General features: G+C 38.7%; 1 protein-coding gene across 8 annotated transcripts in view; it reads left to right on the top strand.

Moving 5' to 3' along the window:
• TULP4 (TUB like protein 4) overlaps positions 1-26,199 on the top strand; it is a 164,036-nt gene that overhangs the window by 16,196 nt on the left and 121,641 nt on the right. For 6 of the 8 annotated variants that reach the window (XR_014227541.1, XM_082305340.1, XM_082305344.1 and 3 more), the window contains exon 2: positions 12,087-14,378. Coding sequence is in view for 7 of the 8 variants with exons in the window: in XM_082305340.1 (XP_082161466.1) it covers positions 14,127-14,378 (252 nt within the window). In the remaining variant the exon portion in view is untranslated. Of the gene's footprint in view, positions 1-6,055; positions 6,156-12,086; positions 14,379-26,199 lie in introns of those variants that run through there. The other 2 variants (XM_082305341.1, XM_082305339.1) reach the window with 2 other exon arrangements.

A 26,199-nucleotide genomic window follows, 5' to 3' on the forward strand; every position in this document is an offset into this window, starting at 1 on the left:
AATTTGTAAACATACAAGTGCAAACTAAAGCTTGTGAATTACATTTATAAAAAGACACGTTACTGGTTTCAGTCAACTGAAATATCAATTTAACGTATTTTCTGGATGTGAGCTTTAGCTTCTCAAGCTTTAATCAACATAAGACATGAGGTGATAGTATGAGCTCTCCAGCCTTTTTTGCTTACATCAGTTGCAAGGCTTCAGAAAGTACTTTGCTTCAGATGCTAATTGTAGTTTGGCAGCTAAATAGAAATCTGATAGATTGGTTAGGGTATTATTGTTTTATTGATATTTGCCCTTAAAGGGGAAAAAAAAAATCCATTAATTTTGTTAATACTGTCTCCTACCTACTTGATATCCGGTAGAAGTAACAAAAAAAATTTAATACATGCAAGATAATTACATGGACCAGATAGGCATTGCAGACAATTCATAGTTGCCTTGGAATACTGAGGGTAGAGTATCTCTCTCTACATGGATGGAAATAGGAAAGAAGTTTTAGAGAGCTCCTAATCCTAGTTCTTTGCTTTGATCATTCTTGAGAGCAAGGGGAAGAAAATTCGGCTTTGTTAGCAGGCCCCTTAAATGTCATGTATGTGTGGGATCTTTTGGGTTTTACTTAGTTAAGGACTTTGTGTCCAGTAGGGATGGACAGGAAAGGACGGAATATTCGTTTTATGGGTTTTGTGGTTATCCATCAGTAAAATGTTGTTTACTCCCATTCTTACTGATAGATTTTGGATGGTTTACTGTAGGAGTGACAGTGTGGGGAATATTTGGAAGATAAAACTCTGACAAACTACAAATCTGTCAGTTGCATTAATTTGTAAAATTATTTGTTCCTATATGATAACTGTCTTTGGGGGTTTGTTTTTTTCAAGATTATAGTGGAACATTTATCCATTCACTGTCCATGTTACAGTTATTTAAAGGTATATTTACCATGTTTGGAACACGTATGCCATTTCCTTATTCCGTCTTATGCCTTTGCGGTTGTATTAATGCACTGAAATGCTCATCCTAGGAACATTATGAGTTGGTTACTCACCATTCTTCTCCCAGATAATCCTAGCAGCATTTCCATATTCTGCTTTGACCAGTGGTGCAAGCATTACGCAGCCCTTTGTACGAGAGAAATGCATTGCAATATGGACACAAGGAGAAATAGCAGTGACAGTAGTACGGCTGTTGCTGTGGTGGTCTACAGTTATAAGCAAGACAGGATATTTAGGTGTAATGTCTTGGTTTATATCTTTTTAGAAAGAAATAGGATTATTTCAGGCAAACAGATAATCTGTGGATTATATACGAAGTATAACAGATTTTTCTTTTTTGGTTTTATATCTTACATCGTTTTAATCAACCAGCCCAATACAAAGTTGGTAGGTTGACGATCCAGTGAAGTCAGCATCTGTATCGGGTATTACTTCAGGTTTTAGAATCACTGAGTAACTAGATTTTCCCATATTTAATTTTCGTTTTTCATTCTTTTACTAGTTAGGAATAGAATTTTTGTATTCTGACATTGTAATTTGTTTGTTCATCAGCTGTCTTTGTTTCATACTGTCATTCAATAGAACAGTAGGTGAAAAGTAATATATCATTTTAGTTATTGGGGTAGAATTTTCTTAAAATGTCATTCTTGAGTTACTTAATTTCAGAAGCTTTGTATCAGCTTTGTGAAATACTGTATATTTTACCTTTTTGTCTAAGTGATGGTTTTTTTGTGCATCCATCTATGACAGATCAAACGTAATGGCTGTTTTAAGCAGATGCTGAAGTGGTGATTTCATTGCAATCTAGCTAGTATAGATAGCAAGAAAGCATGTAGTTTTCTCCTAGTAACCTGTTATTCTGCGGTCTGTGCATAATACATAGTTAATGGAGAAAGTATTGAGATGTCATGACAGCATTAGATACTGAAGTAGTATACTGTCTTATGTTCCTTGAATCTAAAAAGAAACTGGAATATACTGATCCTCTTAAGCTATAGAATTGAAATCCTGAAAAAGATGTTTTCATGTAATTTGTTTTAATAGACATTGTAAGCTCAAGGGGACCACTGACACTGCAAGAGTATGATGTTACCTTGCCAAGCTGCTTACCAGAAAAAGCAGCAGAATTTTCCTTGAGCAGTTTGCAAGCAGACTTTTTCAATACAGAAAAAGAACCTTCAGTACAGATGTTGAGTTTTATAGAGGGGATGATCAGGGTGGATTATATGTTACCATTTTTTTTCCCCTGATTGTTCTGCTTTTTCACTTCTTCGCGTAGACATACAGAAATAGCACTTAATACAGTAAATATTAGGCTTTTATACAGCTCTGGAGGTACTTTGTGAAGTACTTATTTAATAAAAAAAATGGTTGTACTAAACCAAGTTTGTCTAAAGATATAGTAATTCTAGGCATAGAAGGAAAAAAGTGACTATGTAAAATAGCTTTAAAATTTCAGGTAAAAATTATATTATTTATGAAATGACTTCAGATTGCTTTTATCTTATTGTTGCTTTCAGCTAGAATCTGCAAGCATGATAGAATCCTAAGGAATTTACAGTCATATTAAAAAAAAAAAAAAAGAAAAGGCAACCTTTGCATGAGCAAAGCATGAGTGCAGGAGTATGACCTATATTTGTCAGATTTAGCAGAAGCAGCCTGCTAAGTAGCATGTAATCTACTAAGTGCAATCATATTACTTTCCCAGATCCAAGTTTTCAAAATGAAGTAGAAAATCTATGAAGCTGACATTCTTCAGTTGAGTCAGTCTTTTCTCTGGCTGTTTTGAAAAGTTTACCATCTTCATCTGAAGATCACTGCGCTCCTTGGGAAAGGCAGTAAGGTGAAACTTGGCAATGGGAAAGAAGAAAATCCAAACAAAGAATGCCAGTGGTTTTTCTCCTTCTGTTTAGTCGTGGATAGCTTTAGCTTGTGTGTATGTGAATGTGTTAGCTCTGTGTGAATATTTATCTAAAAGGTATAGATTTAACTGCGATGATGAATCTTCCCTTTTGATTTTCATGCTTTGTAGATTCTGAAACTGAGCTTTACAAAAAAAAAAAAAAAATCTCATAAGCATAGGTTAGATAAAGATGCTGAAAGGCATTGAGAGTTTTGTATTGAGGAAGAGATATAGTTGGGTCTGAGAAGTTTTATAGTTACTGCATTTATATAACTTCCTGGGAAAAAGATGAAATAAAATTAATTACAGGACTAGCTAGGAAGTACTGGGAGTATTACTTTTACTTAAAAAAACCCCACAAATTTACAACATTTGTTTACTTTCTTGGTGAAACTCGAATGTTTGTTCAATGGAAGAGCATTTTCCATAACTGTGTAGAGATCATAGTTAGAGGCAAGCACCATCTGGTAGTTGTACAGGGTTAAATGAATTACATGAAGTCTGGCTGTCTTGGGATGTTACCATGTTAAGAAATAGGTGTATCAATACAATATAAAATCAATGCATTTTGTATTAAAAATTACCTTTCAAAGGCTTGCTCTTTGCATATTGACAAAGCTGAATGGGAAGAATTGGCATCTCAACTAAATTTTTAGTTAATTATAGAAGTGAATTTTATAAACAAAATTTGAGTAGTCTCTTTTTTTACATTGACAGCATTAAAGTGAAATGTTCAGAATTCTTACTTAACTTACGTTGCTCCTTGAATATATTTTTCCGGAGTTTCTGAAAATCTTTTCCCATCCATTCATTTTCATCTGTGATCATTTTAACACGTATTTTTGTATCATATTTAAGAAAATAGAAGACACAGTCCTTGATAGCTGTCCTTCCACTGAATACTTATGTAATCATCAATTTTTACCTATTATGGACTTCTTACTAGAAAGGTTGTAGTGTCACACTGTCGTGCAAGAAGAATGATAGAGCTGGTTGCGACTACAGCATAGTGCTGTTTCTTATCCCCACTTCAAAATGTTATATTTTATGTACTTAAATCTTTCATCTGTCTAGCAGGAGCATCTGGCCAGGATGAAGAGAGAATCATAATTGTGGTGCTCCCTACAAAGTAAAAATAATTAGACACAAGACTGCTGTTCTAATTTACCTAGGTGCAGATTTGCCTTCCTGGCTTCAGCTTTCCCACCAGAGTGTGACTGTGTGTAGAGGATGCCTGCTTCTTGCTGGTCTCCTTGCCTCTGTCTGTACGGGTGACCAGTCAACACTTGGCATATTAATGCAGACAGAGCAGCTCAAAACCATCGTTCACTTAACTGAGCACATACGTATGCAGCTTATCTCATGCCCTCATGAGTCTTGCTAATGAAACAACACACTTCTATACAGAACTTTTTGATTTGTTGCAGGCATTCATTTAAAGCTCCCAACTCTTATAAAGGGCTCTTCAGTGACTGTCGCTTGTCAAGGTTGCTCTGAGGCAACCACTCTTTGAGTCTGTCTGTCTTCATGATATTATATTCTTTTAACCCAGAGACCTTAGCACAACCTTCCAGAACCTCAAGGAAAAAACATGGAACTTGAAGCAAAAAGGGGACAGGTATGGGGAGGAGGTGAAGCTGTTCCTTAGCTTTGCATCTCTTACGTGAGGGCAAGAGTATCCCTCCTCTCCATCTAGACCTCTGAGCAGTGGTTGTGAGGTGGGTGCAAGTCCTTCAACACAGACTGGAATCTTCAGTTACGGCACATTTGAGGGAGAGTCAGGACTAGAGTTAAGTTCTTGATCACAAAGCCAAAGACTGAGAAACCTGAGTTCTTTGAAAACTGCAACTCTTTGTCTCTATGTATTTAAAAAAAAAAAATCCAGCTCATTGAAGGTCTCCGATGTGAGAAGTGCCTTGCTTCGCAGCTCTAAGCGTGCAGCCTGTGGTGAGCAAAGGGCTGCGCGGTGGGAAGCTCATACCCGCAATCCACTTCACACCTGTGATGCAGCTTGCGGGCATCACCAGCAGCTCCCTCCCCGCAGGCTGACGCAGCGCCCTTCCCTGCTGCAACACGCCGCGCTCGAACTGCTCTGCAGAGATTATCAGATTTCTCACTGAAATATGTCCTGCTGTCCAACAGAAATAATTCTTGTTTATGGGGCTCTTCTGAATTTTAAAAACGGGTGGCTTCTGTTATCTTCTCCCTTTGTCTCCCCCTCCTACTTTTTATTTTATTTTTTATTCCAGTGTTGCAGTGCATGTGTCACATACAAAGGTGTATTGGGATTCTGGGGGAGGATATCAAAACTTCAATGTATGTTCATAAGAAAGTATTCAAAGAGCCTGTGGGCAGATATTGGAGATAATTAGGAACTAGCTGGAACTGCTGCAGGCTCGAGGGATGTTTGCAGGCTGCAGAATGTTCCTACGGGAAAGAAATTGCTCTGTAATTACAGGCAAGGTCAGCGCAGTCAGCTCAATAGAATAGAGATGGTAAGAGCTGGGGCTCCCTCCCTTGAAGATCTTTGAATGTCATTAACAAGACACAGTTGTTACCACTTTTTAAGTAAATGTCCCCTGAATTATACATTGTGTGTTTGTGCTACAAGGACTGCAGCCCTTCCTTGAGAGAGAAGATACACTCTTCACTCTAAATGAAGTGAATGTCTTGGTCACATTTCACATGTCTTTTAATCTTTAAGGATTTCGAATGCATGTTTCAGTGGTGTAAATCTCCAATTTGTTTAAAAGGCTAATATGCTTTATTTGTACATTTTTCTTTTCTGAAACAGGTCTTTCAACGTCTGTCTGAAGTATTTCAGCCCACTTCAATTTATTTGAAAATGAGGCATATTTTCACGGCTGATGGGTAGCCTTGGCTCCAAGACATTGCAGTAGCCATCTTAAATTCATTCTCAAGAGACAAACTTTGCTTCTCTCCTTTCTGAGGGCAAACCCTTGAGTTCAAAAATACTCTGCCCAAAATTAGTCATCAGAAGCCTTCAAGTGGCAATACTAGTTGCAAGTACTCCTCCCTTCTGTTTCTCACTTATGCTGTACAGATCCACTTTCTCCATTTTGCCAGTGCAGCTGAACGTGGGGCCATGTTGGGACTGTGTCGGGGATTGATTCAACTTAAAATAAAAAAGAAAAAGTTTTTGAGCACAGTACAAACTGATTGAAATCTAGGCTGCTGTGATGCCATACCTCGCACTCTCTTTCTTACATTGGCAACAGTGCCGCTGCACGTGCATGGTGAGTTCACTAAGGGAAGCTCCCTCAAAATCGATTGCTATTTTTGGAGGGCGAGTTTTTGGCAAGATCAGCTTCCTGAACTGCACGATTGGAAGAGTGCTGGTGCTCGCGTTAGGAGAGGCTGGAGGGGTATGGTTTGTAACAAGGGAAGCTGAGAGTGTGGATGAATCTAGCAAACCAGATTTATATTGGTTAAGCTGTTGTGAATCTTCATTTCTGAAAGTTTTAATTGGATCGTTTCTCTGATGTAGTTCAGAGTGTAGCACCTTGAGCAATCATCCTGGCCTAAGTGAGGGGCTGTGCTAGGGGCTGAGAAAGAAGTGATGAGGGCTTCGGGAGCAGAAATATCTTCCGTTTGTCTTGCAGCTGAATGCTTTGTATTGTGAAGTCTAGCCTTCAATTATTTTTCTGGTTTGCTTCCCTGCCATATAAGCATAACAGATCTAGAATTATTTGACTCAGAAATATCCCCTGAGCGTGTTTGACCAGTAACTGATTAAAGGGACTTGCAGCAATTCTTCCACAAGTCAATATAATATTTATTCACCTAAAGTATATAGTTGGTAAAGAAAGTGTTTAAAAAAACAAACCAAAACCAAATAAAACCCCACACCTAAGTTAGGTATTCTATTTCTTGCCTGTTTTGATATGTTCTGTTAAGCTCAAATAGCCTTAGTTTTGGGGCTGAGTCTGTTCTGCAGTGCTTTTATCTTTTCTAACTTCTTTCCCCTGTGAACAGCATAACTGTTTACCTCACTTCCTCCGTAGGCTGGGTTTTTAACAATTCACTGTATTTCATGTCTTCAGGCCTCCACCTTTTGGAGATTGCGTATAAATTTGGCAACTCACAATTCTTCTAACAAACTTCAACTCACAAACTTCTAACAGTTTGCTGAGGACCCTTGGTGTTTTTCTTGAAAATATTTTTCCTGAAGGCATTTTAAAATTTGTTTCTTACTTGTTCTTTCTAACTGTATTTTTTAATTTAACTCCCATTTAATCTGATGGTGTAGCATCAAGCATTGAAAGTGGAGTGTATATAATAGTTCTAGAAATAATACGAATATTTCCCTTATTTTTCATATAAGACAGCTATACATGAAAAAAGATCTTGTACTTGAAAAAATGTATACAACATACATATATTGCCTTCTCCCCTATTAAAAGAACCCAAGAGGGTCATTCAGCACATCAGAAATGCCGATCAGCTACTGCTATTTTTTATGTTCACTTCTCTGAGTGTAATTTGGTGGAGGAGATGGTTGTAAGTTTGTCGGAGTATTGCATTGAAATAAATTTTGTCAATATTCACAGTGAATGTCTGCTGAACAGCTGCTAATACAAGCTTCGCTTCTCTCACTATGCCAACAAATACATTTTCGGTGAGTTTTATTTGCTTAACGATACACAGTGTCTGTATTAATGGGCTGGCAGTTATTATCACAGCGCCTGGAGTTACACCTTTGCTACATATCTGTTTCTCTGCAGCTGTGCTGGGGTTGCAGATCTCTTTACATCTCTGATTAGCATGACTGACTGTCTTGCCCAGGCCATGCAGCTGTCCCTGAGCAGGGGAAGAGCTTCTAGAATTACCCAAGGGCAAACATTGTGGAGAGAAAACCATTTAAGAACAAACAGAACAAAAATCAAGCATCTTCTAACTTTTTTTTTTCCTCTCTGCTCTTCCTTCATTTTTCTAGGGGTGAGGAACAACCATTAGTTAGCTTATTGGTATTTGTTTAGAATCATGTCCTCCAAATTAATTTTGTATTGTTGTGTAATATGAAAGAAAGATGTTAACCTCAATGACTTATACCACAATGGAAGGTGAATAAAGCAAAAATAATTAAAAGAGATGAGTGAAAGAGGAGGAAAACCAGTAGTTATTCAGGTCAAAATTACATTTTCTCCCTATGGAATCGGCCTTTTTTAATGGGAAAAAAAAAATCCTTTTACCTCCAAACCAGTTATCTTTTCTTGTATGTACTTCAGCCTTTGAGGAATTCAGTAGTTAATTTTGTTAAATCATTTTCTTTCCTTTTGGATAGGATTATTTAATAATTTATATTACTTTATAAGTTGGACTAAACAAACAACAAAATGTATCATCTTGCCAGCTTCTAGCTCTATAGTATTTAGCCCATAATATAGTGACTGTATTACAGAATGTGCCAATTTTGTAGTATAGTGTTCATCAGTAATGTTGAAGATTACTCCCGCAGTGACCATTTGATATCTGGTGGGATCATCTACCATCAGCTTGTGCAGAACCAATTGTGGTTTGAACCTTCAGAACAAAATGCAAGTTCATGATCTCGCATTTTTTTAGAGTATCTTTCTGTCTTCATGGATACTAGTGTATTTTTTTTCCCTTCTTAGACTGTAAAGGGAGGGAAAACTGCAGTTTCCTTTGACCTCATGCAAGTTTGACAGGAAGGAAATCTGGTTAGGCTGAAAAATCCTGAAATCTGGTAGCCTGACTTTTCAAAGACTCTGTAGCTTGTGTTTCTTTCCATAAGATGTTTGGGCAGTCACAATCTTCAAAATGCAGGCTGTGAGTCCTTTTTTGGTTTGGTTTGGTTTTTTTAAGATAATAATTTAGACATAATGTTTACTCACCTAAATTTCCCTTCTCTGCTGTCCTTCTCCTCCCAGTCTCCTTCTGTCCTCACCTTCAGATACTCTGCTCTGGAGCCTTGGAGAGTGGGGTTTTGAATAAACATAAAATGCTGAAGAGCTTGCTGCAGTATTGGTACACTTGGCTGTGCATGACTTCTTTCTGTCAACAAAAGAGACACCTCAATGAAAGATGCATGAGAACAAGCAAATATTTTTCTCGTTGTCTAACTGTGGCTTAACACTTACGCTTTATGTGAGTTAATGGGAACAGTTAAGAGGTAAAAATGATGAGTTAAATATTGACGCTAAAATATGAAAGCCACTGTTAATAAGCTCATTTTTTAAAATTAACACCTAAATTTATTTCTATAATGTGGAAACATAACTTGTTGCTGGTTTTGCATTCAGGAAGAGCTATGCTTTCAAAGCAAAATCAGATAAAATACTCATGGACCCTTCTTTCCTGTGTTGCAGGTCTAATATGTTTTTGTCTCATTAGGTATCTGTACTTAAGAAATGTTTTACATCACTGGGCTTAGACTCAAAACAGTATTAGGGGATGAGTTCAAGTAGCATCTCCCTTTGTTAAAGCCAAGTTCTCTTTATATGGGGAGCTCAAACTGAATTCAGACTAGCGGTAAGATGGTGCAAGTAACACCTATAATGCTTTTTATCCTTGACTCTTACATGTGCTTTACAGTAGAGGTAGTAACCATTATCCTTGTGTTTCATGGTGGGGAAAAAGAAGGCAAAAAGCTTGGTTTAAACATGTGAAAAAGAGCAGAACTTGGGACTGCTGTAATGGAGGAAGAAGGGGGGGGTGTTTTTCTGAATTAGTTACTGATTTTCTTGAGGGAAGACTAGCATCTGAATCTTTTAATTAGGTTATTTCTTAGGAAAGAATTAACTCTTAATATATAATATATGTAATCTTAATTCAGCTTATCTTTTGAGTGTTTGACACTACAGTCTTAAAAGTATTTTTTAGCTTGTCTACTGAATGTAAGTACAACATAAAGGAAGTGTTGACTCTCAGTGATTTAAAGGTAAAATATTCTTGTAGGGTGTATTGTATTGAGAGAGAGGTATTAGAATAATGACTGACTTTATTCCATTTGTAGTTTAGATTTTCCTTGCTCCCTGTCCAGCATTCCTAACGCAGTTAGGATATTTTTAAGAGGAGAAGCCTTTGGTTTGTCTAATCTTGAAAGTGATGGTAAATGGGACTCAGGTGAGAGACGGTTATTGGTCAAGACACAGAAGAGTCCTTTTCTCAAACTTGTTAATTTTATATGCAGTGAATAAGGACAGAAATTGCATACAGATTTTGTGCAAAGCCACTGCATCTATAGTTGTCTGTATTTTAAAATCCACTTGTAAAGTCATGGTACTTGCACAGCGCAAACAATTCTGTTTAATGCTTAACTCATGCCACTCTAATTGCAGTTTCAGAGACTTTCTGTTTTCTTGGTAAACCAGTTTTTTTTGTTTCTCTGTAGGATTAGTAAAGGCTTGCATCGTAATTCACATGCCACTAATATAAAATGTCAACTCTTGAATGCAGATGTTTGTTAGGAAGACCCCAGTGGGTATGGAAATAATAGCACTGATCCCTGACGGGATCAAGTTTGCTTATGGGATAAATGCAGAAATTCTTCTTCAAACCATTGTGTTCTGAAAGTTTTCCTGAATTTTCCTTTATATGAACTTTCTTTGGACTGTAATTAAGAAGCACCATAAATCTGGAAAATCTAGGTGACATTTCTCATATCTTCATGCTATGATGAAAAGAATTGGTAGCAGCCATTATTTTGAAATCTTTGGTTGTAATGCTGAAAAGTTCTGGTAGTGACTCACCAAACCTCACAGACAGTGTTCCTGATAAGTGTGCTAGACAAATAGTGTTGTAAACTACTTTATGACCTTGCCTTTATATCTATAAATTTGTTTTCTTATCTTTTTCTCTTTTTAAAAAAAAATCTTATTGGTACATGTGTGCTAGACTGAAAAAGGTGGTTAATTACTTGAAATGAGAGGTTAGTACAGTGCCGTATGTAATACAGACAAGACCATTTTTACAGCTCTGATGAATGTCGTGAATGCAATTCTTAATTTAAATGAGCTCTCTTTAGCAGTAACTGTATAGATGCAATAACTGTGCGTTTGTGTGCACTTCAGATACAACTTCTGGAATATCCTGGACAGCCTTTTGCTTGGTCTCTTCTACTCTATTTACAGTCTTCTGTATATAACTGAATTTGGGTAATTCCACCCCCACCCCCCCCTTTTCAAATGGAGACTTATGCAGCATTTGAGTAGTCTTTGAAATTCATCTGTACTGATTCAAACTTCTAAGCTTTAATTTTGGAGTACCTTAGATCTCTTTAAAGCAGAGGAATCTTCTCAGTCTCCTTTGAGACTGATAAGTTTAGCACTGTACTTTCATGATTTGGAGCATCTTTCATATGAGGAAAGTCTGAGAGAGCTGGGACTGTTCACCCTGGAGAAGAAAAGGCTCAGGGAGATCTTTTCAAGGAGTATGAACACTTGATGGGAGGGAATGAAGATGAGGGAGCCAGGCTCTTTACAGTGGTGCCCAGTGACAGGACCAGAGGCAATGGGCACAAACTGAAACACAGGAGGTTCCCTGTGAACATCAGGAAACACTTCTTTACTGTGAGGGTGACTGAGCACTGGCACAGGTTGCCCAGGGAGATTGTGGAGTCTCCCTCCTTGGAGATACTCAAAAGACTCCTTGTTCCAGTCCTGGGCAACTGGCTCTAGGTGACCCTGCTTGAGCAGGGTGGTTGGACCAGATAATGTCCAGAGGTCCCTTTCAACCTCAGCCATTCTGTTATTCTGTTCATGTGCCTCGGGGTCTAACTCTGCGCCTGCTCTGTCATTGAGACCTCCCTTCCCTACCCTCACTCCAAAGTTGTGGAATCTTTGTTTAAGAGCTTGCTCCAGTGACTGTGGCCAAAAGAAAGTTCCTTCCCACCCCCCTCCCCTGCCATGTATCCTTCCTGGATATATTTCATTAGTTATACCTGTCAATTGTGAAAGTTTTGGGAACTTTGGAAATGAAAAAGAAAATTTTGTAGTTTGTATTTGTGTGTGTATCAGATACATATGTGTGTGTGTCTGAATATTGCATGTATCTATGTATAATGTAGATATTTTATAGGAGCCTGACATAAAATCCTTAATAATAATGCTTTGATTACCGTAACAATAGTCCTTTAAATTGTTTTGTGGCTTCTTTTATTAACTTTTTTTTCTTTTTTTTGTATGTGTATGTGCTTTGTCTTGCAGAGTTGGAAGAATCCAGGGATTTCAAGCTTTCAATGACGGGCATCTCACAAGATTACCACAGCTAAACTGAAAAGGCATATGCAGCTCTGAGTACCAGATTGAGTGAGCTGGTGTGTGCACTGCATGTACATGAAAACGCACATGTTTTTGTCATCACATAGACTTACTCTTGCATATTCCTGAGAGCTTTGCAATTGATGAAATTTAATTTGAGAACCAGATGGAGCACCTTTACAGCACAGGAATTGGTAACCCATGGAAAGACACCTACCAGTAATGTTCAACTTTCCACATGGTCTTCACTGGTGAAAAAGGTTTGCAAGAAGAGGAAGAAAAAACACCCTCTGCACAGAAAAAGCCTAATAAATACCTCCACAATCTAAATCAATAGCTGCGAGGGAAACGGAAGAATACAGAGGGTAGAGGAAACTGATTTTGTTATTGCAGAGGAATAATGTATGGTCTTTGGCACATTTTGATTTGGGCTCAATAGATTGTGAATGGACTAATAAATCGTGACCGTATGTTGAGTAATGATGACTGGAAGTAAAAAAGTTGAGGAACTATGGGACAAGTCTGGGCATTGAACTGAGCAAACCTCGTCGTGCTTCTTGAGTTAACCAGGTCATCAAACTTGCATATTCTTTCTCCCTCTCCTTTTTCCTCTTTTCACTTAGTGTGGTATAAATACTAATTAATTGAGCTCATAAATGTTATTCAAATAAAACAATTGGAATACTTCATATGTTTCCTTCTTGTACAGCTGCAAATGTTGTGTCTGGAACTATGAATCTGTGCTGTAGACAAGCATCAAGAAGGAAAGATCCGATCAAACAATCAAGGAAAATACCTAGAGAAATAGTGAACCCAGGAAGTCAGATTTTTAATGCTGCTTCTCTTTCTTTTTTAGATGATTATATTTCTTCCTTCTTTGAATTTTAGAAGATTTTGAAAGAGTGCTTACTTGATGTGCTTTAATTCTGGCATTTGTTTTTTACGGTAGGATGAAAAGTCTGTGATTCCTTGTAGCAGAAAAAAGGGAAAAGTAAAGGAAAAACAGCTTGACATTTTAGCCTGTTTCGGAGGAGAGAGAACTTCATGGTTCACCTGAGGCAAACTTATCTGCTTTGAAAGCTAAAAGCTTTAAGGCATTTTTGATTCTGCTATAAATGAAGAGGGGTTTCTTTTTCATTCGTGTGTGGCAGCAAAAAGTGGGAAAGCAGGCAAGATAGCGTGATAAACAGTTCAGGCTGTGTTGGGTCTCTGGTGGAAAAAAAGTGCTGCAATGAAAATTGGATTGGCTTTGGATTGCAAAAACTTTTGAGTCCAACGAGCGGTTCAGTACCAAGAGGGATTTCCCAGCTGGCCTGGCACACCAGTGCCTGCACAAGTTCGGGTCTGTTGTTTCGCACGGTTTGTGTGCCTTTTTTTCCCTTTATGCAATCTCTTTCAGCTTTAGCAGCAGAAATACATCAGATGGAAAAGATATGCCAGAGGGCAGCTTGGAAAAGATGAATGTCATATATATACATATATATGTACGTGCGTGTGTTTAAATTTCTGCAACTGAACTTCTGAAGAAAATCTGACTGGAGGAAATCTTAAAAGCCTTAAGTTACTTGAAACCTACACATTTGCAACTCTTTGTCTCTGGAATTGCATTACGTTAAACTGGAATCTCAGGCTGTATAAAGATTATATCAAGTTGAGCAAAAAGATGACTTAACCATTTCTTGAGCGCCTCTTATGAAGTAGCTGTTTCTCCAAAGGATAAGTGCACCCTCACTCTACAGACTCAAAAAAAAAATGAACCTGAATTTTTTTTTAAGTGTTACTTTTTCTTAGCCAACTGCCATCATCTTTTATAGAGGAATTTTTCACTATGCATTTGGTGGATATTTATAAACGCTGACCCCATCCTCCTCCCTTTCAATGATCTATCCCAGGTCAGTCTTATCAATAAAAAAAAAAAAATTGATTTAAATTTTGTGCACTAGACATATTACTTTCTTATGTCAAAAAATAAAATATTTAAAAAGCATGTATGCAGCAGTGGAACATGGGCCTGTTCTTTGCAGCGATTCCAACATCCTCTGCCTCTCCTGGAAAGGGAGAGTCCCCAAAAGTGAGAAGGAGAAACCGGTGTGCAGGAGGCGGTACTATGAGGAAGGCTGGTTGGCAACAGGCAATGGCAGAGGAGTTGTAGGCGTCACTTTTACTTCCAGCCATTGCAGGAGGGACCGGAACACCCCTCAGAGAATCAACTTCAATTTGAGGGGCCACAACAGCGAGGTAAGCAAAATGTGTGTTACACTTAAAAGGAAACGATAGCAATCTTTTTTTTTGTTAGTATTTCTACTTGAAATTTGACAGGGTGGTATGAAGGAGGCTCAGGACTAACCCAAATATGTTTGGGATCTGTTGGAGTCTTTCTAGTAACTTCAAGTGCATGAGGCTGATCGTGGAGAGGTTCTCTGGAAATGGGTCTGGTTTTGGTTTGGCCTGTTTTCTCCTACATTCCCCAGCACCTCCCAGTTTCCAGGCAAATTCAATAAATGTGTGTTAAGGGAGTTAAAAATTGTGATGGTTGACTGCTTTTATACAGTATTAAAGTCTGGCTTGGAAGACTGATGGAAAGGCAGGGGAGTGAGAGAGGAGCTCAGTTGAAGCCTGCCAGTTTTTCAGAAGCTGCAAGCTGGAATGGCCCGTGGCAGGGGATAGCTGCATCTCTAGAAAAAACTTTAATTTTGTTAGAAAAGGGGGCAAGTGGGACTTCTCAGAAAAATGCTAACATGCCCTGCAGTAACATACTGTAACTTCAGAGTGCAAGGCATTGTTCTGACTACAACGATACAAAACCTTTTCCATTTATTTTTTCTGAAAGGGCTAAATCTGTTGGTAAAAGCTGATATTTCAGCTGTGCTTTACCATCTTCCTGGCACCTATCTCTTTCTCTGCATAACGCTTTGTGGGAAGTGCAGATGATGCCCAGTAGCATACAGAGTGTCTTGACCAGGTGTGAGTACTTAGTTTGTTTCTGCTTTTTAGTTAGGCTGCGTTTGGATACGCTCTTTGAAAAGAATCTGTCCAAATCAAAGCTCTGTTCTTAGGTTAGTGGGTGGAATGACATTGTATGTGCTGATGTTAAAACCAAAGATAGAATGTGGTTTTTCTTGTCTTCTGTGCTACTTAATCATTGGACTCTAATGTATGTCGCCCTTTTGACATAAGCCGCACCAAAGGTTTAGAGGTGGATGGTTTTGGTTCTTGTGTTAACATTAATAGCAATCTGTTTTTAAGGAAAAAAGGGAGCAGGGGATAAATATTTATAATTGTTCCACATGCTTTGTCTATATGCAGGTGCGTAGGTGTATTGTAAATTACACCGACTTTTATATTTATAGACAAGAGACAGATTCATGTATATATTTGTATCAGGTTTATTCAAAAAATTACAGCCACGTTTTCCCAAAGGGAAGAATGATGTTTGAATCCAGCATTTTGTTTTGAGCCATCTCTAGTTGTCAGTATAATTTTCAATTGCAAATTGCATTTTATTTTTTAAATGTGTGATACAATGATGACTTTTTATTTCTCCGTATTTTCTTCTCTAACTTTTCTGCGAACCTGGGCACCTGTTTTTCTCTTTTTGCATAATATGTGTCTTGGAAACAATGGAGGAAGTGCTGTTTATGGGAATGTGAAGTCTTGTTGCAGAATGCAGAAATATAAGACTAGGTTTAAGTATGTGCCACTTAAGTGGAGAAGATGCTGATGTGCATGCTGCCCTTTGGTTGCTGCCCTTTGGTTTTGGCTAGCTTTGCTTTGTTAACTCAGTTGGCCATTAGATTCTCCTTCTGGGTCACTGCGTCGTTGCTGTGTGGATTGAGCAGTGCTATTTGCGCATCCTTTCACCTAACAGTGATTGGCACGAGAGAGACTCTCAAATGAGGGGAAAATGTTCTGTTTGAAATTTTTTTTAATTTGGGTGCTTAAAATGTGCTGGGTCGAGCTTGTCATTAAAAGTTATGTTTCTGTAAGTAATCCTCCTGATAGCAGAAAATGTGTGAATGACCAGAATAGAGACTGCCAATTAATTTCTCTGTATGGCACTACAAAACTGGTATGGTGGGGTCAAAAATGTGTCATACTGAAGGCAGAAGAGACGTGCAGCTTTAGTGCAACCAGCTTTCTGTGATGAGTCTGTGGCTGCTATCAGATCTTCTTTCTGGCATATTTTTTGAGCATTGGTGTAGATGAAAGTTCGTCCTTACAAGGCGGTGTGTTATACAACATTCTTCACCAGGCTTACTGAATGTAACCCTTTTATAGAAGAATTCTACTGATTTTGGTAGGAATGAAACTGTAATACAGGATTTGTTAGTTGTTAAAGGTATATAGTCGAATGGACAACAAGATTTTTTTCTTTAGAAAACACCTTTACTTCTGAATGTGTCTGTTGAAAGGTTCTTTAAAAGAAAGAAAACATTGAACAGCACCTTGCATAAGAAGGAGTAAATATTTTGTTTTCCCATTCTCATGTTAAAAAGCAAGCCAACAACAACCTTGTGTCTTCTGTGTACGTTTTACAATGGAAAATGCAAATTCTGCAAGCATATCCTGGTATTTGTGTCTGATGAAGGCTATGTTTGTTGTACAGCATGTGCCCAAAGGGATGTGGTTGACTTAAAACTTTAAGAGCCTGTGTGTTTCACTGACCAGTTCTAGGAGTGTATTGTATTGTCTTGTTCCCAGAAATGGTGATTTATACCTCTACATATTTTTCTCTGGGGTAAAGCTACGGTGACAAGTCAAGTTTACTGCTTTTCTGACATATGTTGCTGCTTTAATATTAATATGCATTCAATTATAAAGTGTGAAATGCTGTGATGAACAGAGCAGAAGAGGTGAAAATACAGAAGCTAAATGCTTTCCATTTGGGGTATAATTAGCAATATGCTGTGGGCAGAGCAGTACATTGTATTTCAGTTTTAGGGTGAAAATCTGGAAAAGGTAATGCGGCAGTGCTGTTCTTTTGGCAAGAACGTGAGACTATTTTTAAGTGGGTTATGAAGGTGGATGCTACTGATGTATTTTTGCTATGTTTTTATGATTGCTGAAGAGATTCACTGAAACCTTCTTTTGGTACACAGCTCCTTTTTTGACTGTAATAGCATGCCTGTAGCATATCAGAACAAATAAGAATGAAGAATTCCCAGGACTGAATTACTGACACACATATTGCAGTGGTGGACTAGCATGACTCATCGCACTGAAAAATAATTGAGAATGAAATGCTTTGTAGCACGAGCCACACTTGTGTTTTTACAATTGCTTGAAGGTTGGTTTTTAGAGTTTGCAACTAGGAAGTGGCTGCCATATTTTTTTAATTAACAACCTCAATTTTTGTAGTTTCTAAGGAGAACCACAGGGATTAAAATAAGCATATTCCATTTATTCTGTGGCAAGAGGTGAAAATACTGCATTTTGTGATAGATCTCTTTTTTTAACGTTGGCATTGCATTTACAGTCCTGAATCTCATTTACGTAAGGCTCAGCATTCTAAAAATGAAAATTTAAATGGGCACGTATCAAAGGCAGAAGCAACTTTGATGCAGAAGGAAGGGGAAATGCGTGTTGTGCAGCAGTTGTGCAGCTATGACGTGTTTCACGTGTCGTGGGAACACCTAGCATCTCTGACCATGGGATGGGAGGTGTCTCTATGAGGGTAGGTAGTGGACAGAGCAGATGTGAATGGCTGCAGAGGCACATGGTTCGGTTTGGCTTTGGAGCATTTCCCTTGGTCTGGGAGAACAAACTGGTGGAGGCTGGTGTTCAGCGGGTTTCTTTCTTAAGTCTGGCAGAAAGGTTAGAGGGCAGGAAGATGAGCCATTGTACCACAGTGTGTGAATTAGCAGCCAGGGAGCAGAGATACGGTGGCCTAAAATACCTTCCCCTCCCCTGCATGTGTAAATGCAATGCTGTGCAGAAATTCAAGAGTGAAATTTAAAAGTCTCTGATTTTGACCTAACTTGACTTTCCTTGGTTGCACTGGGAAACAGTGTTAGAAAAATAATTGAGTATATTCCTTTTATGACTCTTATTATTTCTGTGATAAATTAAGGATTAAATGAAAAATATCTGGTCACTTCAGCAAGGTCAGGGTTTCACCCAGTGTGACTAGTAGGCTCTGAAGCATGCCAGGTTGAATATATTTTTTTATAATACCATGGAGACACTAGCTTTCAGCTTCTGGTCCATCCTGAGGTTTCTGGGGAAAGATTTTCAAGGGGATCTGTCAAAGATAATCAGAAAAAAAGCCCAACCTTCTCCTTAGTGGGTTTCAATTAGCCTTACAGGGATCTTCCCCTCCACTGAAAAATTTACAGGATGTCTGTAAATCAAGTTGGTTGGATGGTGCTGCTGTAGGTATTTCTCTTAAATAGGTTCTATTGTGTATAGTGTATCAAGATGGTAACAGTTCCTGTGGCACTTAATGTCTCTTAAATTATTAGTGTTTAAAAAAATGTTTTGCAGGTGTATATTTTTCTTTTCACTGTGCTAACTAAAAAGACACCTTTGATATATTTAGTAAGATTCAGTATGCTAATTGCTGGACTGAAGCATTAGAAAGTAGTGCAAGAATATGCAAATACTGATGCAGTGAATTAAGTAACATGCTGAATACATTATTGAGCATTTTTTACTGTAAACATAAAGTAAATTGCTCATTTATTTACATTTGAGGTTATTTGAGTGTCCTAAGTGCATGACTACAGCTGCAAAACCCACCCTGTTTTGTTTAGCACAGAATTTAGAAGTAGATAGGGACATAAACATATCTCAGCTGGACTGTCAAATGAATTATTTTTAGTTACAGCTTTTCAAAGGAATGCTGTCCTTAAAAAATATTCAATAAATGTTGCTTTTCATACTACATTAGTTATGGAAGTCTGTGCACAGTTCTTGGTTTTGTTTTGTTTTAGAGTGGAAGGAAGTTACAAATAGTTTTTCCTGTTTTAAAAAGAAAGCTTTTCTTTATTCTGTCCACCTTTTTGACCTTGTATGTGAAAGTTCTGAGCAATTCTGGCAGAGCAGATTCTTTCCAGAAGTCTATTGCTTGCATAGGAAAGAAGTTAAAAAAAAAAACCAAAACAAATAAACCTGTTCAGTAATGTTTCTTGGTTTGTAGTGTTACTGGAAAGAATATAGAAAAAAATATGGGAAAAACTTTTTTTTTTCCTTTAAACTTTGTCTTTTTTAATTGTAACTAACATTTGAACCTTAAATGTGATTTTTATTATGATTCCTGGACTGAAAAAAAAAGTCAGCATGTGAGTCTTGTCAGCATGGGTGCCTCGTATCAATCATTGCCTTCAGACACGGCTGGAACAGTTGTTTCCTGATGAACACTTAAGAAATCTTGAGGTAAAGCGATACCATAATGATGCCTTTTGGCTGTAGAAGCCTCAGTGGTACAAGACATTCACTGATGTAAACTGCAGTGCTACTGCAGATCATGTCTCCTGCTTTTCTGTCACTGCATACAGAACACAGGACACGGTTAGTTGGCAGAAATACCATCTTTTTGTTAAAGCAACCTAGCGTAATTGGAAAAGACAGACAAGCTTTTGGGCATACAAGGTTCTGAAGAAGGACTTGTATTTCTGAAAACTTGCCTAGTTTTTACAACCCTGCTAGCTGATACAATGCTACATCTCTGCAAAACATGCCCTTCCTCTGTCCTTAAAATATTATGGCTACAGAAAAATAGTGCTGCAGAGAGAGGCAGAATTAGTGCTTCTGTGGGAAGTGACTTGTAGGAGAATAGGTCCTGCGCCTGACTGGGGTGGCTCTGTTAAATGTGTATTGTGACTAATATTTCCAGGCTTTTCTCACTACTTATTTTCAGAAAGGGCAAACACAGTGGGATTTCATGCAGGCTTCTTCTCAGACCTTCTTGAACTGTCTGCTCTGCACTCGGTCTGGGTGTTTGAGTGCTTTAATTTCTTAAAACAAGTATTAAAAGAGCCAAAATACATTTTAAACCCCTTTGTTAGTCTTTTTCTTACCGATCTTTTAAAATTATTACTTTTAAACCAAACTTTTGATGAAGCTTAAACATGCTCTGTGGCATGCAAGAAGTGTCTTTCATAGCCTTCTCTTAAGAGAATTAGCAATGAAAATAAATGGAGCTGGAAGTTGGAAGGAATTGATCGGCTTCCCTTAACTGAGGAATAGCAGTCCTGCTGCTTCCCATTTCTGTGCCCTGTATCAGTTTGCAAACCCCAAAGTATGGCCTAAACTGTACCGGTACACCTTCTGTATAGTTTGTTCACTCTAAGAAGTTTGACCACTTTCACTGTGTCTTTTATCTTTTCTTTGCGATATTGTTTTTTCCAGCCACGCTCAGCTTCTGCTTCCACAAGTATTTGGCTCTGTCTGTCTCTCTCAAATGCCTCAGAACCCAGCCTCTCTGTGAGCTCTCCAAGTTCGGGGGGGTTGGCTGCTCAGTGCATTCTCCTCTTACTAAGGTACAGGATTTTATTTGTTCTTCCAAAGTCATGTGGCTTTGAAGCAAACCATCCAATATTGCTACAACTGTAGTTGAATGACGAGAGTTGGTAATGTTGCATTGATGTGCTTCTTGAGAGGTGCTTTTGTATGTCATGTGTACCCAGTGTGTTGCCTGCAAAGGATAGGTCATCTGCTCAGGAAAATTTTAAATTACAGTTTTTCTGTTTTGTTTTAATAAGCATCTAGAAAATCATCCCTCAAGGCTGGGTAAAAGAGGAATGTATGACATGAGAACAGTATTGTCAGCTTTTAAACAAAACTAATTATGTTTGTAAGTGGACCATCAATGCGGTTTTACATTTTACTGTGCTATAACACGTGGCTACAGTTTTGTTGTTAGATAATTCTACTCAAAAAGGTTTGAAGTTTGAATCTAGCTCACCTTTATCAGAAATGAACCCTAAGCTTTTATTCCTGTTAAATTGTTGAAAGCTAACAACACGCATATTTCAAGATACTGATATGCCCAATGGGCATTTCTTGCCTTTTGAATTAGGGTGAAGATACTCTATTGCTCTGGATAGGAGCAATTGTTCAGCATGATAATTTGGGTGTTCAAAGAAAATAAATGCATTTTCTTTAACAAAAGTTTAATGATGAGGACCTACAATGTAGTGAATAGGTGAGATTACTACTAACAGTTGATACCTAAGCTTGCAATATGAGCACCTTCTGAATAAGGAAGGTGACAACTCAGTATGTAATTCTGAAGGCCTTGTATATGCATACATACATACTGAGCATCTGAATACTGGAGAAATCAGGTTTTATGATAGCATTTCTGAGCCATAATAATCATTAAGGACACTGCCTTGGTTTGAACAGTTCCCAGAGGAATTAATCAAATTACAGATAGTCTGAACAGATAAGATACCCATTATAAACCATAAACATTTCACAATATACTTGAACATAGAGCACCGAGTAATTGCTTGTCAAGTAGAGCTAGAATGTAGTAGGACAGACAAAAGAAATTTTATAGCCACTTGTCCTTGGGCAACCAGCATCTTTGCTCTGATAGCAATCTTTTATGAGCATGTGTGAAGTTCTGAGGGAGTTCTCAGTATTCTCTTTGCATTAGGAACTCCTTTAAAGACAAGTAATCCACTTGTATAACAAAAATGTTACAGAAGTTATAAAACAGTTACAGAAGTAATGAAATAGTTACAGAAGTAATGAAAATGAAGTTGAATTGGGGAATTTTTTCTGAATTTTGAAAAGCACTGGTTTTAAGTTGTCAAAACAGAAATGTGATGTTCCAATTCTGGAATTATTTGACAAATTAGTGTATTGCAAAATAGCATCCTTATACATTCCTCAATTTTTTGCATTTTAAGGACATGAAATGTATGTAGATGACTTCATTAATGAAAACAATACAGCTTTGTTTAGCCTGGTCAGAATATAATGAAACTGCAAAGTACAGTGAATTTATCCCCCTATTCAAAAGGGACCCTCTGGCAGGAAGGAGTTTACACCCCTTGCCCTGATAAGCAGCAGGGTTCTCAGGTTGGTGGAAGATGTGCATTGGTGGAGCCTGATTTGGCAATTTTGGTTGTTCTCTGCACACAAAAGAGAACACTGTCTCCCATAAGATTCTCACAGACAAGCTGTTGATGTACAGGCTGGATAAGCAGGCAGTGAGGTGGATTGAAAAGTGGCTGAACGGCCAGGCCCAGAGGGTGGTGATCAGTGGCACAAAGTCTGGTTGGAAGGCAGTAACTAGTGGTGTACCCTAGGGATCAATACTGGGTCCAGTCCTGTTGGACATCTTCATTGATGATGTTGATGATGGGGGAGAGTTTGCCCTCCAGCAAGTTTGCAGATGACACCAAACTGAGAGGAGTGGCTGATACGCCAGAGGGTCGTGCTGCCACCCAGAGGGACCTTGACAGGCTGGAGAAATGGGCTGATGGGAACCTTATGAAGAACTTCAACAAGAAGTGCAAAGTCCTGTACCTGGGGAGGAAGAACCCCATGCACCAATACATGCTGGGGCCACCCAGCTGGAAAGCATCTTTGCAGAAAGGGACCTGGGGGTCCTGGTGGACACCAAGTTGAACATGAGCCAGCAATGTGCCCTTGCAGCAAAGAAGGCAAATGGTGTCCTCAGCTGCATTAGGAGAAGTATGGCCAGCAGGTTGAGGGAGGTGAGCCTTCCCCTCTGCGCAGCACTGGTGAGGCCACAGCTGGAGGACTGTCCAGTTCTGGGGGTCTCCCCAGTGCAAGAGACACATGGACATACTGGAGAGAGTTCAGTGAAGGGCCACAAAGGTGATGAAGGGACTGGAGCACCTCACGTATGAGGAAGGGCTGAGAGAGTTGGGACGGTTCAGCCTGGAGAGAAGGCTCAGGAGGATCTTATTAGTGTATATAAATACCTGAAGGGTGCAAAGAAGATAGAGCCAGGCTCTTTTCAGTAGTGCCCAGTGGCAGAGGCAATAGGCACAAACTGAAACACAGAAGGTTCCCTGTGAACATCAGGAAACACTTTTTCACTGGGGGCAACTGCCTCACGTTGCCCGGAGAGATTGTGGAGTCTCCATCCGTGGAAATATTCAAAAGCCATCTGAACACAGTCCTGGGCAACCAACTCTGTGTCCCTACTTGAGCAGGGAGCTTGGACCTTCCAGAAGTTCCTTCCAATCCCAACCATTCTGTGATTCTGTGAAATCTGCAAATCTATGTGAAATCCTTTGCACCTAAACTGGTGGAGCAACATCAAAAAACTCAACTCCTGAAGGCAGGCAGGAACTGCTAAATATGCAAAAGTGTTGAGAGAAGCCATTCAAGTTTGGCTAAAATGAGGGAACAAACTGGTGTTGCTAGAGGAGGCAGAGAGCATTTTTCTGAGGATAAATCCAGATGATATTCCAAGTAGTCAAGCAGTTGGACAGCATAGTCAAAATCCTCATGAGGAATTATAGGCAGAGATAATTAAAATGCAGAAGAAAATCAAAGCTGTTGGATGTGAGGGTAACTTCACAAGAGAAGCAGAATTTGGGAGGGAAAATTGTCACTAAGCTGAAGAGGAGAAGAAACTGTTTAGATGGGACAAGCCATGCCCCTTGGAGAGAAGTTTTAGAAGAAGCTGCAGAGCATAAGTCTGTTGTAAGCTGTAGAAATCTGCAGCCCTGCTTAAAACAAAGTCATGAAAAAATGCTAAATGTAGACAGTGAAAGATCTGACTTCTGGAGGAAATATATCATAGCAAGATAGCAGTGCCCTAATTACTGAGTTGGCTCACCTCTGTGTGAAATGAGAAAATGGCAAGTAACTGTTTCATCAAGGAGAGACAAGGCAGAACTGTGAAGAAACCTGCAACAGCAGATCATCACTACCTAGGATAGGTGTGTACATGTACCTGCATAGGTGCAGGAGAGACAGGCGTAGCTGGAGTAGAGCCAGCCTCAGAAATGTTGTCCAAGCTGAGAATGACACTGGCTTTTGTGAAGCTGAGTAAACGTGTGGGGGATCTGGCCTTCACTGACAGCAGAAGGCAGCAGTCAGTTCCACAGATGTCGTTTCCAGAGAGGATAATGGCCAGCAGCAGAAGATACAACTGTGAAGTCCGATGATTGGCAGTATGGTGACCTCCTGAAGTTAATGTCTTGAGTAGTGTCCTGGAGAGGGGACCAAGCATATAGGGACCTGCAAGAGATGTTGGAGAAGTTGAGAAAGAGGGAATGTTTCAGCCGCTTGAAAAGAGATCCATCATCTGAGTAAGATGGAAAAAAAGACAGAGGATTCCTCCCCCCAGGGAAGAGACAGCTCTAAAGCCTTTAACCTGAAAAGAGCTAGAGGAAGTTGAGTTTCACAGAAAATCTGGTTCCACCAAAAGGAACAAATCATGGTCACTCTTCAGGTAGAGACACAACAGAGAATTATGTCAGTGGAAAAAAAAGAAACGTGGGAGGGATACTCAAATAGGCTCGATTATTCAATTACAAAATACTAAAAGTAAAGAGATGTTTGTAATTTCTAACTACCCTAATGAGGACCTTTCCTGAGGAATGACCTTATCTTTACAGGGTGCACACATGAAGATACCCCAAAAGGCTGTTTTGAGGATACAAGGAGACAGCTTTCTGATGCTCTGCTGTTGGTAAAAGGAGTGTTGATTGCATACTGGAGAGCTTGGTTTACAAGGGATACAAGCAAGCCTTTACCTTAGGATTATCATAAGGAAAAGGGATCCTATTTCTTTTTCTTTCCCTACCCTTAATTCTGATTTGGTCCTGTGAAGTATTTCTTGAGCCTGGTAATATACAAATATCTTGTTCTTCAGTTCAGAAGTATTCTGGGAGCATATGATGAGGCTGTGTTTTTCACTGCTGCACAGAAGCAATAATGTTAAATTCCTGGTTAATTAATAAATAGTGTTGCTGTGGAAGGAGTTATATTTGTTGTAGGGAATGGATGTCCAAATTGTGGTTCTTTGAAAATAAGGTGTCTTAAAAGTACACAGAGGACTGAGTGGCTAAGAAAGGCTGCAGTTTGAGAGTACCTGTCACTTCTTGTTCTGGTAATATCTTGCATTAGGCATATACTTCATGACCTAAATGGGACCAATATTGAATAAAGTGTATGAAATAGAAGAACATTTGATGTTACACTTACAAGCACAGATTGCTCTACTGTACAAAGTGAGCCATTAGCGTAAGTTATGTTTATCAGTGCATAAGACAGATGTTTTCTCACGTATGTCATCTCAGCAATTCTGCTTTTGCCCACAAGACACCCCATTGATCACAGATGTTAGAGCAGGAATTGCTGTTTTCCCATGGAATACCATCAATCATCTACATGTTTCATTTAAATTTCATTGCATTTCCCGCATTCTTATAGTTTCCAGAATAATACCCTCAATGGTTTCTGCAGATTTAGTAGTTCTTTTACTAATTAGGGAACCCAGACCCTGCACTCCACTTGGGAGAGAAGTCTGTGTGTCATAAGCTCTCTTGAATATTAGCAATACTTATGCAAGTTATAAAAATGTAAACCAACACTTGTTTATTGAGAAATGTGTATTGGAATATATATATGTTGTTCTTGTTTGAAGGAAATCAGAAGTCTTTTGAAGCAGTGTTTCAAATTAGGAATAGTTGTTAAGGGTAAAATTTGTCCTGGTTTAAGTACCTTCTCCGGAAGAAACAAATCCAGGAGGGAGGTTAACAAATTAGATTAGAATATTGTCATTTTAATACATACTACTTATGCAACCAGTTATACCTTGTTATTATGTCTTACGGCTGCCATAAAGTCATTCTGTTGATTAAACAGATTCAAATTAGGCTTTGACACAATGTTATTATGTGTTATTAAAGGCCCTACCTGGAGCTGGAGTTTCATTGGGTTAATTGTGGTAATAATTCTAGTCTCTGTGGTCACAGGGTACATGTTAAAATTGTCCTCCCTCAGCCAGCGTCCTGCTCAGTTCCCTCGGAGTGAAGAAGTGAGATGTGGTTGTGATTACACTGGCCAGGAAGATGACTGTGCTTAATGGCTGGCAGCGGGTGTCAGTAATTACAGGTGT

Source organism: Platalea leucorodia (assembly GCF_965183815.1).
Source record: "Platalea leucorodia genome assembly, chromosome: 3".
NCBI lineage: Eukaryota > Metazoa > Chordata > Aves > Pelecaniformes > Threskiornithidae > Platalea > Platalea leucorodia.